This window comes from Leuciscus leuciscus, assembly GCF_965113295.1.
Source record: "Leuciscus leuciscus genome assembly, chromosome: 11".
In the NCBI taxonomy this organism is placed as follows: Eukaryota; Metazoa; Chordata; class Actinopteri; order Cypriniformes; family Leuciscidae; genus Leuciscus; species Leuciscus leuciscus.
Window position 1 is genome coordinate 4370988 of NC_138735.1, and position 21154 is coordinate 4392141.

The 21154-nt window shown below is 38.1% G+C and overlaps 1 protein-coding gene and 1 pseudogene across 2 annotated transcripts; both read left to right on the forward strand.

Moving 5' to 3' along the window:
• Nucleotides 1-4214: 4214 nt before the first annotated feature.
• Nucleotides 4215-7533, forward strand: LOC309508779 (threonine synthase-like 1; annotated as a pseudogene). The gene is made up of 2 exons: nucleotides 4215-5911; nucleotides 7024-7533. The product of its transcript is annotated as a threonine synthase-like 1 (transcript).
• Nucleotides 7534-12402: 4869 nt separating this feature from the next.
• Nucleotides 12403-17982, forward strand: LOC309508780 (uncharacterized protein; the record flags this gene model as incomplete). Its single annotated transcript, XM_082183249.1, has 10 exons — nucleotides 12403-12424; nucleotides 12766-13206; nucleotides 13858-13905; nucleotides 14053-14132; nucleotides 15451-15494; nucleotides 15673-15725; nucleotides 15927-16083; nucleotides 16268-16307; nucleotides 17270-17343; nucleotides 17695-17982. The coding sequence occupies 6 exons, from the start codon at nucleotides 12403-12405 to the stop codon at nucleotides 15716-15718; spliced, it is 681 nt and encodes a 226-aa protein (XP_082039375.1). The 3' UTR covers nucleotides 15719-15725; nucleotides 15927-16083; nucleotides 16268-16307; nucleotides 17270-17343; nucleotides 17695-17982.
• Between the last annotated feature and the right edge of the window lie 3172 nt (nucleotides 17983-21154).

Below are 21154 nucleotides of genomic sequence, written 5' to 3' on the forward strand. Positions count from 1 at the left end.
GACTAGACAATTTTAAATATTAATATTACACATATTAATTCCATTGGCTGGTCCAGCAACCAATCGCATTGCATCTCGCGTGGGCCGAGGTTCCGTATCTGCTTTACTTTTCGAAATGGAAATGGATGATCCCCATGGAGGGAGAACCTGGATTTGTAAAGTTGGGACGGTTGTTTTATTCTCAACGATATGAAAAGTGTTGCCACTCCCATTTATTGCACATGTTCCCCCGAAATTATATTGCACGACCCGTAAATATGCAGGCAAACGCGGTTGCCTACTATATCAGTCGAGCCAATAGTGCGGCAAGATACTGAAATAGGATTATTATTAACCAATCAGATGTAGCTTATTTAGAACAGCTGTTACACGTATGATTCAGCTTTCGGACACGAGCAGCAGTTGCGGCGGCAGCAAATTGACCATCGCCAAGGACATTATTTCTGTGATTGTAAGTATTCATTTAATTAGAATATGATATCTATATAAAATGTTTGTTTTGTACGCTGTGTTGTTAAGCGTCTCGTTAGTGTCGTTTTAACCCTTGTATGGTGTTCGGGTCTGTAGGACCCGGTTTCATTTTTTATCAAGAGAAAAATTATACGATTCATTATTTTTTCAAACTCAGACTCATTGGCCTTGGCTCATTTTCTGTGAAGAATATATATCTGAACACATTTTCAATGACCCCACACACACACACACACCCCCCCACACACAGGCTGTCCGGCTAGACCCGGGGCTAATAAAAGTGTGGGAATTGTAGGTCCTGTGTACCTTTACTCTGTCCTCCTCCTGTCAGAGCATATTGTTAGTGTGTGTGTGTGTGTGTGTGTGTGTGTGTGTGTGTGTGTGTGTGTGTGTGTGTGTGTGTGTGTTCTTGTATATGGTTTATGAGGACACAAATGTGTATAATGACATGGGTATTACAACGTAAACATGGTTTATCCGGACATATGTGTCCTTCTAAACCAAACGGCTTAAAAAACATACTAAATCTGTGATTGGTAGGTTTAGGAGTAGGGTTAGTGTAGGGGGATAGATTATACAGTTTGTACATTAGAAAAACCATTATGCCTATGGAGAGTCCTCATAAACCACATATCTGAGAGTGTGTGTGTGTGTGTGTGAGATTGTAAGTGTGAGTGCAAGAGTGAGTTCTGTGTTTCTTAAAGGGATACTCCACCGAAAAATGAAAATTCTGTCATCATATACTCACCCTCATGTTGTTTCAAATCTGTATGAATTTCTTTCTTCTGCTGAACAGAAAGGAAGATATCTAGAAGAATGTGAGTAACCAGACAGTTTTAGATACCATTGACTTCCATAGTAGGAAAAAAAATATACTATGGAAGTCAATGGTATCTAAAACTGTCTGGTTACTGACATTCTTCTAGATATCTTCCTTTCTGTTCAGCAAAAGAAAGAATTTCATACAGGTTTGAAACAACATGAGGGTGAGTATATGATGACAGAATTTTCATTTTTCGGTGGAGTATCCCTTTAAAGGGTCAGTAAGAAGCCAATATTCTAATCGGAGAGCTAAGAGCTCAAGTTAGAACTGCATGTAATAGAAACAAAATTATAAGTATAACTATCAGACATAGTATTTTGGTTATTTAACTTTAAAATATATATTTTATTGGATATATTTTATTGTATTTTGGTTATTCAGGGTGGCCGCGGGTCCTTAAAAAGTCTTAAATAAAATGTTCCTAATAAAAGGCCTTAAAAAGTATTAAATATTTCTGGTCACATTACCGCTAAAATTTCTCCAGTCTGACGGACCTAATGTCCGTCAAATAACCAGTAAAGCATCGAATCGCGAGAATGATTCAGATTTTATTACTTAAACAGCTATTGATAATGATAATGTAGGCTTTTTCTGGTAACGCTGTTGAGGCTCGCTCTGCTTGTCTCTGTGATAGATTTTATAGTAAGAAATCAAAACAAATGAGCATAACGGCACATCAAAAACTCACAGAAGAAACATACTGAGGTAAAAATTCTAAATGTTGATTTATTTTATTTTATTTATAACATGTGATATAGTTAAGTAACATAAGATGACGGGAGCTATTTTGCTGAATATTCTCACGATTGCAAATGTTACATTGATTTTAGTTCAATAAACAAGTAGTTAATATTAAATTATTTAAATTACTTAGGTTAAATATTACATATACGTATGCAATATAATGTGTATTTCCATCACAGGTTTGATCTTAAATTTAATTCAAATTGGCATTAAAAAGGTCTTAAAATGTCTTAAATTGAACTTGTTTATATCTGTAGACACCCTGTATTAACTGGCCGGAATTTTGAGATCGCAATAGACGTGAAGGACTATAATGCGTTAAGAGCTCGCTCAAGTACTGCGGAGCTAAACCATTTAGTGCTTTGTAAGTAATCAGCAGTATTTTAAAATGTATACGATGTTTAATAGGGAGCCAATGCAGTGTTGACAGAACAGGGCTAATATGGTCATACTTCCTGGTTCTGGTAAGAACTCGAGCTGCTGCGTTTTGGACCAGCTGTAATTTGTTTATTAAGCGTGCAGGGCAACCACCCAGTAGAGTATTACAATAATCTAGCCTTGATGTCATGAACGCATGAACTAATTGTTCCGCATTTGTCATTGAGAGCATATGACGTAATTTAGATATATTTTTAAGATGGAAAAATGCGGTTTTACAGATACTAGACACGTGACTTTCAAATGAAAGATTGGTATCAAAGAGCACACCCAGGTTCCTAACCAACGATGAAGACTTAACATAGCAGCCATCAAGTGTTAGACAGTATTCCAGGTTATTACGTGAGGGAGTTTTTTGTCCAATAATTAGAATCACTGTTTTTTCTGAATTAAGTAGTAGGAAATTACTAGTCATCCAATTTTTTATATCAGGTATGCATTCCGTTAATTTTGTGAATTGGTAAGTTTCGTCTGGGCGTGAAGAAAGTCCTACTATTATTCCTTTCAATAAGTTGTTACATTAAGATATCACAATGCAGAAGAAAAGATCTGTCTATACTTCCGTTTCATTGTGACTTTTAAGGCCCTGTTCTAAACGGCACACTTCATGTGCATCTGTGGTGTTCCACAAGACTGCAGGGTGTCCCATTTGTCATTTTAGGTTTCAGAAGGAAGCAGACTTACACCCGACAGACAAAGCAGCGTTATGTCATGAAAGCGTGGAACTGGAGAAAGACGTCGAAGGCCTAGGGTTCCATTGGGACGGGCTGTGTCTTTATTAAAACAAATCTTTACATAGATTAAACCAATAGGCCTTTATCTCATTTCCTGGTTTTGGAACGTTCGAAATCACCAAGCAGTGTACTCGCACTTCCGGTGACGCGATATAGACCAGTGTCTGTCAATATTAAACCACATAAAGACCATTTAAATAGGAATCATGCATGTTCTGTGTATCTCTGTGAATGAATGGTTTCATTTACCACACACACACTGAGGCACGCATTATGTTTTCAGCCAAACATATTAACATTAATGCACTTTATCAACACAGCTGCTCTGAGAGTCACTTCAGCAGCATTTTAGCTTCATTTGAGAAAAAACTATCATATCATAAAACACAGAGAGACTCAAAGGTGTACAAAGCAACCCGTCGAAATAAAAGTTTGGTTTAACCTTTGAAGAAAGTTTGGCTTAAATCATTACATTTTAAATAATTGGTTATAACAATTTAATCAAACCATTAAAATGGAATCAAGAAAACAAAACAAAAAAATAAACTTTTGGCAGATGCGAGAGCGAAGTAGTCCAGTGCAATAACCGGAAGACGCCGTACACTGCTTCGCGACTACTTCCAGCGTTCTATTGTGTTGCGATAAAGGCCTATACAATATCCCTCAGTTTCACAGACAAGTCTTAAGATAGTCCCAGACTAAAATGTATGTTTGAGCTGTTTTAACTAAAAGCATCTTGCACTGACATATCTTAAAATATGTCAGTGCCATTGTTTTGTTTCAAGATGCACACCAGTCATGTTTTTTTCTAAGACACGTTTATTAAAGCTACTCAAATGCTCTAATTTAACTAAGGCCTAATCCTGGCTTACTCTAAGCCCTGTCTGTGAAACCAGGCCTAAACATTACATTTTGTATTTTAGCAAATTATCTGTAATCTACTGACATGATTTTAATTCTGAAACATATTTCTGCTTCCTAGATTATTTGATCTTTTTTCTAAGATGATCCCTGCAAGTTTCGGCCAGCTGTTGGCTAAAGTGAGCAAGCTGAGGACCCACCTGCTATTTGCTCCTTCATACTTCACTACAGCACGGCTATCAAATCAAAACTCTAAACCGGGGGAAAGAAACATTCTCCTGATGGGTCCTCCTGGAGCAGGGAAGACCTGTGTTGGGCGGATTCTGGGACATAGACTAGGTATGCCTGTTATTGATATAGATGACGATGTTCTCGAAAGGACGTGGGGAATGAGTGTGGCAGACAAGCTCTCTGAAATTGGTGGTGATGGTTTTATTGAAGAAGAAGGTAAAGCAGTGTGCAGGTTTGCAGCCACAGGAAGTGTCATCTCTCTGACCGGCTCCAATCCCCTGCATTTGGACGCCATGCGGCACCTGAAGCGCTCTGGACTGGCCGTGTACCTGGATGTGGACACAGAAGATATCATGCAGAGACTCTCTCGAATGAAGGTGAACAGGATTGTGGGTCAGGATGCTGGTGTTTCTATGAGAGAGATATTACATTACAGGAAGCAGTTTTATGAGAAATGGCTAGATGCGAGAGTCCTTTGTGGGACGGGAGACTCCGTGGAGGACGTGGCTGATAAAGTCCTGAGGACTCTGCTCAGATATGAGGATTCAGAATCAGAGGTGTTTGTTTCAACAAGGAGCCAAATGTCAAGTGACCCCAAGTTCTTCAGTGATGTCGTCATAGAGGGTCTTGCACCAGATGGAGGGCTTTACGTACCAAAAAAAGGTTTCCCCAAACTGGAACCTTCAGAATGGTTGAGAATATCCAGCCATGCCACGAGAGCTGTGGCCATACTGGAAAACTGTATCCATCCTATGGATGTGTCCCCTGTAGAATTGAGCACAATGGTGTGTCGTGCTTACGGCCAGAACTTCGCCGATCAGTCGGTTGTGCCTTTAAAGCACCTCACTGATCATCAGTATCTTCTAGAACTCTTTCACGGCCCAACTGCCTCGTTTAAAGACCTGGCACTGCAGTTGATGCCTCAGCTGTTTGCCCACTGCCTGCCACAGATGTGCAACTACCTGATTCTAGTGGCCACATCTGGAGATACCGGAAGCGCGGTGCTGAACGGCTTCAGAAATCTTAAAGACAGTGACCGGGAGAGGATCGGCGTGCTTGTGGTTTTCCCTGAGAACGGAGTGAGTGAGATTCAGAAGCTACAGATGACAGGATTTCAGGAGGGCAATGCCAAGTCCATCAGCGTCCTGTCCAATTTTGACTTCTGCCAGAGGAGCATTAAACGAATGTTTGGGGACTCGAGCTTGATCGGACATTTAGCTGTGGAATATGCCACGGTTCTCAGCACCGCAAACTCGATAAACTGGGCCCGACTGCTCCCTCAGGTGGTCTATCACTGCTCGGCGTACATGGACCTGCTTAGAAATCGCACGCTGACTTTCGGAGACCCCATTGACGTGTGCATCCCTACCGGAAACTTTGGCGATGCCATGTCAGCCCTGTATGCCAAACAAATGGGAATACCCATACGGAAGGTGATCTGTGCATCCAATCATAACTGCATCATATCCGACTTCATCGCTAGTGGCAAGTATGATCTCCGCAACCGGAAGCTGCAGGTTTCAAACTCTCCTGCCATTGATATCCTGAAGTCTTCCAACCTTGAGAGGTTCATCCATCACGCTTCCGGTGGGGATGGAAGTCAAGTCAAGTCAAGTTTATTTGTATAGCGCTTTTCACAATACAGATTGTATCAAAGCAGCTTCACAGTATTAAATTTAAATAATACAACAAAGTTTGTTTCAAGAGGAATTTATTGATTGATAAAATTAAATTAAATATCCCCAAAATATCCCCAACTGAGCAAGCCAAAGGCAACAGTGGCAAGGAACCGAAAAACTCCATCAAGTGACCTAATGGTGTCCTAAAACTCCATCAGGTGACCTAATGGAGGAAAAAAACCTTGGGAGAACCCAGGCTCAGTCGGGGGCCAGTTCTCCTCTGGCATTTATGAGCTAGAGGCCGGATTGTAGTTTGAACTGTGGGATTATATGAATGCCTGGCTGAAGAGATGCGACTTTAATCTAGTTTTAAAATGGGAGAGCGAGTCTGAGCAACGAACAGTATCAGGAAGACTATTCCAGAGTTTTGGAGCCAAATGTGAAAATGCTCTCCCTCCTTTGGTGGTTCTGAATATCCTAGGTATGACCAAAAGCCTTGAATTTAGTGATCTTAAAGAGCGCGATGGATTATAGGGCGATAGAAGATCCGTTAAATAGACTGGAGCTAAGCCGTTTAGGGCTTTATAAGTCAGTAGCAATACCTTGTAATTAATACGGAACTTTATAGGTAACCAATGCAGTGATGATAAAATCGGTGTTATATGATCATATTTTCTTGATCTCGTAAGAACTCTAGCGGCGGCATTTTGGACTAACTGTAGCTTGTTTATTGAGGATGCAGGACAACCAGCTAATAAGGCATTACAGTAATCCAGTCTCGAGGTCATGAATGCATGAACTAACTTATCTGCATCAGAAACTGATAGCATATTACGTAGCTTAGCAATGTTTCTAAGGTGGAAAAAGGCTGTTTTTGTAACATATGAAATATGATTTTCAAAAGACAGGTTGCAATCGAGTATAACACCCAGGTCTTTTACTGTAGCGGATAAAGTAACAGGACATCCTATGATGTTAAAGTTGTATTGTGCGAGGTTTTGTGGGCGGTTTTTTGAACCGATAAGTATTACCTCTGTCTTGTCTGGATTTAATAAAAGAAAATTACGCGTCATCCAATCTTTTATATCTTTAGTCTTGTCAGAGATCTGTTTTTGAATCTAGAAAGAGAGCGCATCTTTAAAGTGTCGGAGACTTTACGGCAGAAGATAAATCTGGAACTTCAAGCTGGTTGGTGCTCTGAAGAAGACTGTTTGAGGGCCATACAGGAGGTGCACGCGACAACAGGCTTCATAATGGACACTCACACAGCGGTTGGGAAAGTAGTCGCCGATCGTATACATGTCAAAACCTGCGATATGCTCCACTGCACCTTGTGATATGCTCCACTGCACACCACGGGAAGTTTGCTCCGGCTGTCTTAAAAGCCCTTCAGTGTCAAGATATCCCACCGGATCCTGTTGAGCAGTTGGATAAACTCTGCAGCATTGGAGGCCGAGAGCAGATGCATGACGCTCTGCTGAAGTGCATGGGAAACAGTGGACATCATCCACATAAAGTATGTCAGGCTGACTATAACAAGCTCACAGATGAAGTAGAAACTATGATACAAGACTCATTTCTGCAACCCAGGCTCATTGGAAATACGTTACTCTGGGTACTTTTTCAGAGTACAAACCCTGAAATACGTACCTGAAAGTACATTTCCCTGCACTTTCCGGGTGAAACGTCCACTAGAGGCACTATACATACATTTAAGCTTGGCATACATTTCCCCCGTTCCAGATGCTTGTTTATAAGCTTATAAAGGCGACAATATTAATAAATGATGTTCAGCATACACTTATTTTAATATAAATTAGGAATTATTTCCACGCCTTTGAGGTGCCAAACATGCCAGACTGAGGATAGACGTCCGACGAGCACATTGGATCGCACTTCCCCGAGGTAACTTACCGAAATAGTATGGTATTGCCTCGCAAAAGGAACAATTCATAATAAAAATGCTTTTGCATGTTTTAGTTTTCATGTGTTTTGTGTAAATTAAACGGCAGGGAATCGCGCAATCATGACCGTGTTGATTACGTACCAAACCGCACAAAACTTGTTGGCAAACTATTCGCGAACAGCCAGCCAAAAAATATTATACCTTTGCTATGTGTCTCACTATGTCTCACACTAGTATGATTTAATAAGATATCAAACGCATTAACAAGTTTTGCCAGAACGATACGTTTCAGTCAGGTGATTTGTTTTATTAACACTTTATTGCAGCGCTACAAATATGTACCACTCGGTACGTAAAGTTATTGCTCAATGCTCAAACATCCATTGGAGTCGCTAAAGAGAAGGACTGTCACTGTATGTGGCATTGCGATCGACAGTCGGAGAGGTATGTACTGTAGTATATCCAATTTCCTAAAACTGTGTTATTTAATGATAAATGTTAAGTGGTACGTGTTGTTTTACTTGATCTTGTTTTCTGTAATGATAAATCTAACTTTAGAACCATGTGAGTGATCATGACGTCAGTAGGACAAATGAATGCCTCGTGATTTAGCTGAAGTTCGTAAAGTTACATCGGCAAAGTACGCATGTAGCCAGCTGGCCAGCTAGCTGCTAGCTAGCGCTTGTTAAGTTATTTTTTAGTGATATGTTTGCTGTAATGGTAAATATGACGTTAGAATCGTATGTGAGCACTCTCGATGAAACCAATGGCCTTCAGTTACGTATCCTGTAATGTTTTGTAAAGTTAGTTAACGTTACGTATTTAGTGAGCTAACCCTGTACTGTTTGAACGATATATATTTGCACATACACACATTCTTCAACAAATATGTGCAAACAAATGCGAGATATATTGCATTACTTTCATGTAGATAAGCTGCGTGTAGGCCTATGCCTTAAGAACTACAGATCCCATGAAACTTTCGACCAATTAAGTCACGTGTTCCTGCCATAATGGTGCGTTCAAGTCATCTCGTATAGATCGTATTTACGAGTTGAATGCACATGAACGCCACCACAATGTCGTAAATACCAGTGGGGAGCTCGGGATTTTCTTTAAGCCCCAATCTGTACGAGTTGGGGGCGTGTCAGTGAGAAACATGGCGGAATCAATGAATGCAACGTCTGTAGTTGAGCAAAGTGATAGTAAAATATATCACAATATACAGGTATTTAGCAGTGACATTGTAAGGCTTTTTCATTTATAACAAAGTAAGCTCTCTGCACAATATATGATATAGCCTACTTGTAATATAAAAATTATATATATACTAATTATATAATGATACAGTTAATTTACATTGGCTTCATAAGTTAATTAAAAACAAAAAGAAAAACACACCCGATGCGCATTCTTTGTTCTTCATTTTCTATAAGCAGAGTTAACAAATCTTGCTATATTTTCGTGTTATTCATTAAAAGAAGGTACCACCATCTTGCTCCGACGAAACTGACTTGAACGCACCTCACGTCGTCAACACGACTTCCCACCTCGTACGTACGAAATTCCCAGGAGGACTTGAACGCACCATTATACAGCGTGTACTATGGTACAAACCTTACGTACAAATTAAAAATGTGTATTTTTTCTGCACAACATGATGTTCATTTTTTATATAGTATAACGTACACAGACAGGTGAGTTGATTAATGCTAGTTGGTTGCTTTTTTTATATATAAAATATAATGTTTGCCTATCCAAAATTTTAATTTATTTATTTTATAATTTAACAGCAACATTACACTAACTAAAGTTAGAAAAGTGAAATCATATTCAACCACCCCTTTACTTTTTAAATGCTTTTTAAATGTGATTTTTGGTTTAACCCAACATTATAATTGTGCCTCTTGTTACTGGATCTCATGTTACAAAAACAAGTTGTATATAGGTTTTAATATAATTTTTTCTTCATTTTAGAGATGCCAGGAAGTTCTCAGAAAATGTGCACAGGGTGCAACACCCTAATAAGTGTTGCATACAACCTGTCCAGCTTGCAAACAACTGCAGCCGTACAAAGCCAAAGTTGCAGCCAAGAGACGCAACTTTGAAAATCAAAAAATCAAGTGGAAGGATTCAATAAATAAAAAAAACAACAGGACAGTTGTTCTTAATAGCAGTCATCTGTTGGTAAGATTAGTTCAGAGTTAAGGATGCTAATATGGATTTATGAAATTAAGTCAATTGACCCTTTGCAGGGAGCTCGATTGACAGGACGATTGACACCCCCTGATGAATCATACTTCGCCATCTGCCATTTTGCCCGACAACTTTTCGGTTACTTTTGATATTAAACATATTAAAGGCACAATATGTAGTTTTTTTGCTTTAAAAATTGCAAAAATCAATATATCTATGTTATGTATCTTTTTAGTTGTGTACTTACATTATCCCGACTCTTTTCAACAACTTTCAAATAAGGATACATTTGTAATTTAATTCTAAGACATGGGACGTGTCTTTATTTTCGTTTTGTCTCCCGTCAATGGCGTCATATCCGCTTCTCTCTGGTTTCCGCTCGTACTGACATACACCCATATACAGTCTATGCATACACCAGAGCACCTTAACCAAGGCGACAGACATGGACAACTGTGTAGCTTGTAATGTCTATCTGCATGCTGTTGTTGTTTCGTTCAAACATTATGCATCATGGCAAGCAGACTTTGGATAAAAAAAGGTGAACTAAAACGAGGATTAAGATCAGCGCTGTGTTTTTGAGATGTTGAGATCGAGTTCCACGTCTATGACTAACTTCGACCGCTCGTACATGTACTTTATTAAACAGGTGAGCACATTTACATAAACTAATCAATGTTATATAGTTCAGCAATGATAAAATGTTATAATATGATCTGTAGGGCCTACGTTATTCTAATATTAATTGAGCTTACTGCTACAGCTTACTGTTCGTTTGTCATACAGACAAACGAACACATAGAATAACATAAATGTTTATTGTGTTTATGTGCAGTTTTGTGTGAAGGTGTAACGTTAGACCAAGTGAAACAGTGCTGCATTACCTCACACGTTTAATTTGTTTAATAAACTGACCTGTGAGTAGTAATTCTGCACTTTGGTAGAATGAAATGTCCATATTCCTTTTGACGTTACATTTGCGTGGGACTCGATTCGCGTGTGATTCTGCTGATAGCTGAAATGTCCATAGCATATTCCTTTTAACGTTAGCTGTTATATCTGCTGGACTCACGTCGCGTTTGGAACTGATAGCTGTCTCTTAGCAAACGCGCCCTGCTTAATATCACATTGATGTATTTACTCATCCATAAACAATATTAGATTGGTGGACTTGAAGTTGACCACAAGATCCATAATTCTTCTTAGCAAGTGTTGCGTCATCAAAATACGCCTTTGTTATTGTAAGAGGTTAGCGACCCCTAGCGGCGAAAAAATTACATATTATACGTTTAAACAAAGGCTCACCTTTCAAATTTGGTCATTTTTTTAAAAGAAATATAAACAATAAATATCGTAATAATGTGTCGTGAGACTCTTGACAGATCATTGTAGAGCATCAGTTACAGCTTCTCGTGACGCGATCATCTCTTCCTTCCAGTTCAGTTATATCATCAAATAAACATGAATGAACATAAGAAGAAATGTTGTTTTAACCACGGAAAGACATTAGTACACTCCGTTTCTCAAGTTCAAATCCTCACGTTAATCTGCTATCTCTTCTGACTGCATTGTCGGGCAAAATGGCAAAGTATGATTTGTCAGATCACCTGTCAATTAAGCTCCCTGTGAAGGGTCAATTGACACAGTAAAGGTCAACAGTCAATAGCCATGTTTCCATTTATTTGTCAAGTGAAATTTTTAAATGTTTCGAAAAAGAGACATTTTTTGTAAAATATGAATCAGGTGTTTCTATCAACTGGTTTGGAGGGAATTAATTAAGATCCAGCTAGGGAAATTACAGGTTTGCCTTACACCACATTTCCCATTCCGCCTGTCAGATAAGTATTAAGTGCTGGGATCTTTGCTCACTGCTACTGAGAGTTTCCTGGTTAGTTTATTTTCTTCCACTTAGTAATGTGCCTGACTGCATATACAGCTTGGAACTTTGTCAAAGCTTTTTCCATATCCCGTTCAGCACATTAACTCTTTTTCGAAAAAGGCAAATACCACCTCAAACAACAGTTAAAATAAAGTTTTTTGCTAAATTGAGGATATTTTTTTCTCTAATGTTGATGAAAACATGGTTAGTGAAACATATAGTATAGTAATGAATTCCTTGATATGAGCTGTACATTAAATATTACCATTAAACAGCTGTCATGAAATTCATATTTAAATCTTTTTTTAATATTTAAATGTAAAAAAATATGTGCATGTTTTTTATTTAATGTTTTTATATTTCAGCTTGACAAACGTGCTGCCCTTGATTTCTACCCCGTATTACTTTTGGGGAAGAAATACAAAGGAAGCTTAGTGGCCGATGTCATCCTAGGAGGGGATTATGTTTTGGATCCTGATTTGCTTCAGAGGGTTCAAATTATGTATGAAGCTGTGCTAAAGAGTAAGTATTTTTGTACAAACACGGAGCTCTGTAATGTGGAAACACTGGTAACCCAAAGGAATGTGAACCCACAAGTATCTTTCTCTTTATTTTTCATATTGACGCAAAGGATGAGCATTACTTTCAGCCATAATAGGATAAAGTAGCATGTGATCACCCAATAGTTTTTTTTAGCAGTTGAGCCAAGTCAACAAGCTAGATAAAAAGTAAGCAGAAAATCAAGAATGCTCTGATCAGCACAGCATTACCTTGACTGAGAACTAGATGACTAGATTTGTTGACATAGACTGTAGATAATTAATGGCACTTTTCAGTCATAACATAAACCGAGAACCCTCCAGAAGCTACTGTCAGCGAGACCGAGAACCCTCCAGAAGCTACTGTCAGCGAGGCCGAGAACCCTCCAGAAGCTACTGTCAGCGAGACCGAGAACCCTCCAGAAGCTACTGTCAGCGAGACCGAGAACCCTCCAGAAGCTACTGTCAGCGAGACCGAGAACCCTCCAGTAGCTACTGTCAGCGAGACCGAGAACCCTCCAGAAGCTACTGTCAGCGAGACCGAGAACCCTCCAGTAGCTACTGTCAGCGAGACCGAGAACCCTCCAGAAGCTACTGTCAGCGAGACCGAGAACCCTCCAGAAGCTACTGTCAGCGAGACCGAGAACCCTCCAGTAGCTACTGTCAGCGAGACCGAGAACCCTCCAGTAGCTACTGTCAGCGAGACCACAGGCTCATCAGAAGCTACAAGACCCCGGGGCCCTAAGGCAAAAAAAAGACAAAGAAGTGAAGTATATTTCCTTAATTGTCAGTAATGTCTTAATAGTGAATAATATGTGGGGCATCTCAGAACTATGTCTTTTAATACAGTACCTGTCAAAAGTTGGAACCCACATACCCATTTGAGAGAATGGGAAAGCGTGCCCAATCTTTTGACTGATACTGTACATTCTAAATGAGTCTGTAGAACCCAGTTCTGGCAGGTCACGTTAGACAAGCTCGCATCAGCTGATCCACGTCTACCTATAGGAATACAACGCCTATCACTGAATACATATATACGCTCCTCCAGTATTATTAAAAGCTATTGCGTTTCCCAGGAGCTATTTACTCTCCTCCATCCCCAGCTCCTCCTCTCATCAATCAGTATGTGGCATTCTGATTCCCTCTGAATGAGACTTAAATTCTCTAATAATGTTGTACATTACAAATAATTAATGATATCTGCAATACATTAATGTTGGTTCTGTTCTGTTATTGCTGCTCTCCCTGCTCTTATTCATGCTAGGCAGCATGGATGCGCATGGAGTTCTTGTCCAGAGCAAAACTAGATCGCCAATCAAAACTGTATGCTAACTGTCAATCATGTTTGATGATTGTGGTCCTGACTGAAATAATGTTTAATAAAATGTGGTATGTTGTATATTCTTTATACAGATTCAGTCCAACAGAGGGTAGCCAGCAAGATGAAGCAAAAAAAAAAGTGTTAAGTAAATTTTCTCTATTTAAAATGATATGATGTATCAATTACACATTGATTCAGGGTATTTGGTAACAGTTTGCCACAGTTTGGTATTGTCTATACTGGTATATTGGTATACTTATTTCAATGTTATATTGCCTATCTTTCAGATGAGTGTCCAGAATGCTGTATGAGAGTGAGGCAAAACAACTTTGAGTACTCCAAAGTTTTGAAAAGAAGAGTGAGAGAGGTTTGTCTTTCTAAAGCCATTTCAAACTGTCTTGCTTTATATCAATGTACCCTCATTCACTCATTATTAATATTTTAATCCTTTTTGATTCTACAATGAAAAAAGGCCATGTGTCCACCAAAGCGGTTTTTTCACGCGACTGCCGTATTTTTCCAATTGTTTTTAATGGGAGCGCCGTGGTTTTAAAACATGCATGGGTGTAACAAGGTGCTGAGCGTATTTTACACGCTGATATACCGAGCCTTCTGCGTTTTTTACCAGTCGCCGAGAGTTGACGAATGTTCAACTTTGGGTAAAACGCAGCGCTCATCACTGTCACTTTTTACCCAGCCGTCCAATCACAGTGGAGGAGGGGCTGGACAAATGCCACACAGACCAACTGTCACATTCTGCTTGCTCACATTTAAATTTATTGGAATTTTTAACAATACAGAAATAAAATGATCTCAGCAGAGAGCCTAGCGTTTTCAGCTGGCTAAAAACGGTTTGGTGGACATGCGGTTTAATACTGCGTTAAAAACATTTCTTCATTGTTTGAGCACTTGACTCTACAACTGGATGTTTGGAGAACAATAATCTGGATTTAGTGTTCATGCACTGAGCACTAATTTAACCAGAGTTTTACAAACAAGATGCATACATACTTTACAATAACAGAAAATAATTTGGCTGTACGTATTGCTCATATGATGTAGACTGCTGTCCAATCAATACTTCGGTTACCAACCAATATATGTTTAGGTAGGTCTTATGTTGGAATTTATTTAACGTTACTTGTTGTAGTTATTAGTTGTCTGTCTGTCTGACAAATATGAAAACTACAATTGCACATTAATGTAATTTTGCAAGTAATTATTCGTCTTTGATTTTCCTTATAGCCTTCATACTTTTTTGCAAGTATTGACATGAAATAGGTCTTAAATTCTTAAAATCTTAAAAATCTTTATTTACTAATTAAATGTAATTTACTTTTTGAAACTTGCAGAAACCTTGAAAACATTAATGTAAAGATAAAATAGTAGAATGAATACGTTGGTAATGTAAAGTTAACATGAATTGAAACTGTCACAATGTTTTCATGTAATTTACTAGACCACTCAGATGTATGATATTGTACTGTACCACTTTGAAACACCACCTTACAGCAATAAATGTTCTTGTTTTAATGTTATTACATGTTAATATTTTCCAACAAAGTATATTTTGAGTACTCCTGACATGACTTACTTGCTACCACCACAATTGCAAGACTTGTGCCAAGACAAACGTTGCTGGATGTTGTGTTGTGATAGTTTTTCTGTGTGTGTTTATTCTATAGGGAACCGAGGAGGTCCTTATTTGTTGGGTTCCATGCAAGACCTGGTAGGTGTACTAATGTACAGTTTATTACACACTGACACCATACACAACAGTTTAAACATTACAAATGTTAACAGTTTTTTTTAATAGTTATATTTCATAAAATGATATACCATTTTGCTAGCCTGACAGAGTTACTCAGCAAATGTAAATTTTTACTTTAAACGTTGTATCTTTACAGTGGGACCAAATGGAAGGACTCCTGGGAGCCCCTCCTCCCTTCTTGAAGAATGAGTTAAGCATTTTGTTTGTTAATTTTAAAATTATAATGAATAAAATAACTACAAAGTTTTTGGCTTGTTATTCATCGTCTAAAAAACTATGCTATATACAGTTCATACAGATCTTTAGAAATAACTTAATTTAAAATATTGTATTAAATGTCAGTTTTGTATGAATAAATGTTCACTAGTTCACACTTACATATAATTTCAGGTAGCAAGGTTTAATGCCTATTTGGCGTGCTGTCCGGAGGGAGGGCTCCGAGCTCGGATTAGGCCCGAATCCAGAGTACTCCCCCGTGTAAGTGTTCAGAACTAGAAGTGTGGAGAAGGGGTGGTGGAGGGATGATGCAAACTGTTAATGGATCGAGGTAAAACTGTTGAGTCTATAGATGACCTCTTGTCATTGTTTGCTGAGTGCTATCCACTCGTGTTAATTATCTGAACGTGTTCCTCCCAAACTTAGTTAATAAAACTTCATTTATATTTATGTCTGTGAAAGATGTTATTTTTTTTTCACCTGTGTTTTTCTGTATGTGTCTTGTTTGTAAACAGGATTACTTGTAACTTGATGGATGGGTGGGGCATGGTCCAGGTAGGAAACTATCAAATTTTTTATTAGGGTTTAGATTAATTAAAATGGATGTATTTGGAGACATTTGCTTTACTATATGCCCTTGATGTTCAGGTTTGTGTCCCTTTGTTCAGATGACATTGTGTGGTAAACATCATAATGGTCCTGGTTCCACACTAGGGAAGGAAGTGGAACAGTAGTTGGCATGCCATGTAATGGCAGTTTTCCACTACACAGTACCAGCTTGGCTCGGCTAGCTTTTCACTGTGTTTTCCATTGCAGCTAGTACCTCCACAATAGTGTCATAGCGACACACTCCCGCTACCCACACACACAGGGCAATGGAGGAAATCGAGTGTATATGCTGTTTTTGATCCTCTGGATGTGGCTGTTTCTCATAGCAAAAAGTAAACTATTTAAAAATGACGGGGTTATTCACTCGTTACTTTGCAGTGATGCAGTGAATAGTGACGATTCTCTCTGACCAATCAGCAGTCTGCCTGGTTTTCACAATGTTTTAGTATCGCCTCAGCTCGCTCAGAACCTGGCCGGAGGTGATACGAAAAAAAGTACCTGGAAGCAGTTACAGGTACAACTTTTATACATGTGGAAAACCAAACAAAGGCGAGTCGGGGCGAGCTGGTACTGTGTAGTGGAAAAGCGCCATAGATGTGCCAAGTGCCATCATTATATGCCTCTGTATTTGGATAGAAGACCAGTAGCAGTTGTATCTTTTCATCTATTATTCATTGGCAATGCAATAATTATGCCTTCTAAGCATCAAACTGATTTAATATTGGCATAAAATTACATATAAATTTAAATACATAAAAAAGAGACCTGTTTAATATCCAAGAAACAAATGTAACTTGTTTTTAACAATATGAACATGATTAAACAGAATAACCTGAATTATCAAGTAATCAGATAACAAAAATCAAATGGTGGTTCGTACACTAATAATAAGTTTCTTGTAATTTTAGACTTCTAAAGCAGATCCACTTTGGGACCTGGAAACCCTGAAAGCACCAGCTGCAAATGAGAGAGTGGGCAGATGGTAAGAAAATAATGAACATGATCTGACATGAAGAAGTTTTGTGTTTATTACGAAGTTGACCACAATGTTATTCTGCTGTAGTAATCTGTAATTAAATGCTTGTCTGTCACAATTTCACAATATCTCCAGCCAAATATTTATAGCCACTTGTATGATATCTTGGTATCGTTTTAAATGAAGCTGCATTTTCTTTTGACGAGTAAAGATAATGATTAAAAAGTTATTTTGATGTTGGAAATGCAGCATTGTAGACTATTTGTAGATATTTGGAATTGTCATGTTTTTTTGGGACCTTGACTGCTGTGTGATGTCATCTTTTTCTTTCTGTTTTTCCTTACAATTCCTCTACAGGTTCCTGTGACTTGATAGAGGACGCTAGATGTGGGCACAACAGTTCTATCAATCGTCTGTTTGTCTGTTGGAAAATAGTGCAATTGAATTTGACATTTCAAACCAAAGCTAATAAGTGTCTCTCTTGACTGGCATCACCAGTAGCGAAATAATAATGTTAAAAGTTTGTTAGTGAACTAAAAAGTCCTTAGTAGCCTACTGCTTTAATAAATCACTGTAACTTTTGCATGAAGTACATTGACAGGGTATGTAATATTGCCTCTGATCTTCTTCAATTTCTTCATATTATTCTATATGTTTTTCTGTTATGTTTTCCATATTGTATCATCAATAAAATCCACTTTCACTGACATCCTGTAAATCTGTGGAGAAATGTCTTCCTTTGTCTTGATGCATACATATGTTCACTACTGTAATAAACACAATTGTAATGGCCGGTTGTGTGAACTTAACAGAATACATATTTAAAAAAATTAATTAAAGAAAGTAGACTTATAATTTTATTCAGCAAGGATACATTACATTAATTAAAAGTGACAGTAAAGACATTTACAATGCTACAAAAGCTTTCTGTTAAATAATATATAATAATTATTTTAAACTTTCCATTCATCAAATAAACAAAACTTAAATGTATCATGCTTACTAAAGTTTTTATTTCTCACAAGTTCATGACTCATGCAAAAGCACTTAGGCCTATAGTGTAGCCTATTTTACTGTGGTACATACGTATGTGCACTAATAAACACCATTGTGATGGCATTGCCTGCTATGAAAGTACCATTTGGACACCTAATTGACTTATTCTCTATAATGCAGATGCTCACAAGTAGGCTACATGAATTGTGCAAAAACACTTAGCAAACACTTTCGTGCAAAAACACTTAAATGGTGCATATTTTACTTGTGTGGTGCGTACACTACTGTAAAGACAATTGTTAAGACAATTATAAAGACAATTGTGATGGCATTGCCTGTTGAGTGAACTACACTACAGTTTACCGTAGTAAAAACAAAACAGTAGGCTACACTTTATCAGGGTTCTGTAGTATTCATTAACAAAGTGTTGTAATACAGTTAGGCCTACTACAATTTACTAAAGTAAGTTTCACATCCAAAAGTAAATGCAAACTACAAACAGCGTCATGTTCACCCAAATAGCATTATTCATATCACATTAATCCTACACTGTTAACAACATGCTAACTGCTAATTTCTAAGTAAGGGGGCAGTTTAGTAAAGCCATGGCCAAACAAACGTTTTAAAACTCCAGCTGCAGTAAAACCTTTTTATATTATGTGCATAGATGGTTTTATAACCCTATATTTAACCCCTAATTTGCTAAGACAACGAGAGTGGTGCTGCTGATGTTTTTATAAAGCTGCTCCAAAATATTAACTAACATCTTTACTTTTTCTCAACATAGATCTATAAATACAGTGTAAGTATGACTTCGGTTTTAGGCTACTATAGGTTTGATATATTCCGTAGATGTATCTTTTTACAACCCTATTCACAGCAATACTTTGGTAACTGGAAGAACTACAAATATGGCGCTAATTTGTGTCAAGCTGGAAGGTGCTGCTATAGGAAATTGTAGTTTTAAATAAATATAGCTTATTACTTAAAATTGAAAGTAATAAATACTGAATTAAGAGTACAATTAGGCGGGATTTAAGTGGATGTAATTGCATTTGTGTGATAATATTTTATATAACTGCTAAATAGGTGAGAATCAATTTTGACCATAATTGACTGCACCCCATTTTAGTGACTCTATCCTTAAGAGTATAGTCACATAGCTAAAGAGCTCTCTATAACAATTGGTCCGATGTATTTCGCCCCTTCTGTATTTTGAATGACAAGGCTTAACACCCTGCTGAAAAATCCAGCTAAAACCAGCCTAAGACAGTTGGCTGGTCTAAGCTGGTTTAAACTGGAAGTAGCTATAGCAGATTGGTTTTAGAAGGGTTTTGAACATTTTTTAGCTGGTCTTAGCTGGTTTTAGCTGGTCAGGCTAAAACCAGCTAGGCCAGGCTGGAAAAAAGCTAGGCCAGGCTGGGAGACCAGCCATGGCTAGCTGGAATTTTCAGCAGGGCATGCACTGAGGTCAAAGTTCAGAGGTCAATATTCCAAAGCAGGAGCCATTTCCAATCTTCATACTGGCATATATTATTCTCTAATCCTACGTCAAGGCTTTAATTTCAACATTTCATTGACACAGCTTTGTCCCAGGGATAGTTTCAGTGAAACCTTTGGAAGCCCAACCTCCAGCCTCCAACCTCACAGGCATCCCATCACAATTGTGTTTATTACAGTAGTGCACATATGCATGTACCATGTACCACACCCAAGTAAAATATGCACTATTTAAGTGTTTTTGTATGAGTCATGAACTTGTCAGCATGGGGTCAACCCTATGTTCCCACATTTCTAAGAATTTTTTTTTTCTTGTTACGAAGAATTTAGAAAATTAGGCCCTATGTTTCCACAGTCTTATGTTCCCACAGCCCTATGATCCCACAGTCTCGTTTATATTGGGTTTAGGGTTAGGGTTAAAGAAAATCAACCTTGGAAATGATGGAACATAGGGCTGTGGGAACATAGACACGCTCCCGTGAGCATCTGCATTGACTTATCAAATGACTCTCTTTACTAATCAAAAAGAGAGTAATCAAATTAGGTGTCCAAATGTTACGTTCACAGGAAGTTCGCTCAACAGGCAATGTCCCTATTTGATCATCTAAGCCAGTATATGTGGGGTTTCCTCAGGCTTAACCCTAACCCTAACCTTCTCTGGTTTCCCTACAACAGTCCAAAAACATGCATCATAGTTCAATTGGAGACATAAACTGTCATTAGGTGTGAATGTGACCCCTGTTATAGACTGGCCATTCATCCAGGGTATTTCTCTACATGTGGCCCAAGATGTTGGGGAAGGCAAACCAGCCTCTGAAGTCTCATGCCTCTAAAGAGGATTAGTGGTCTGGAGAATGAGTGGATGGATTATATTGACAACTTAAAGTGATAGGTCATAAAGAAATTGTTTATTTCTTTTCTTAAACAGAGTAGATTTTTTTTCTCCCCATATTATTAAAGTCAAAGGGGGCTATCAACTGCTTGGTACGCAGAATCTTCAACATATCTTCTCTTATGTTTAACAGAAAAAAAACTCAACAACTTGAGGGTGAGTAAATGATGATAGAAGTTTCATTTTTGGGTGAATAATACTTTTAAGCAGTTTAAGAAACCTGATTTGAAGTGTAGTGTGTATATATTTGGCTAAAGGGCATTTAAGGGTGAGGAGAAAACATCATCCTGCACAAACATTCATTACAAAGCAATTTAAACTATGTGACCAGATTCACTAGAATGGATCATGTTTAGTGTCGTTAATTTTGATTAACTTATATAATTTATAAAATAGTCTGTTGAGGGAATATATTTTTCACAATTAGAT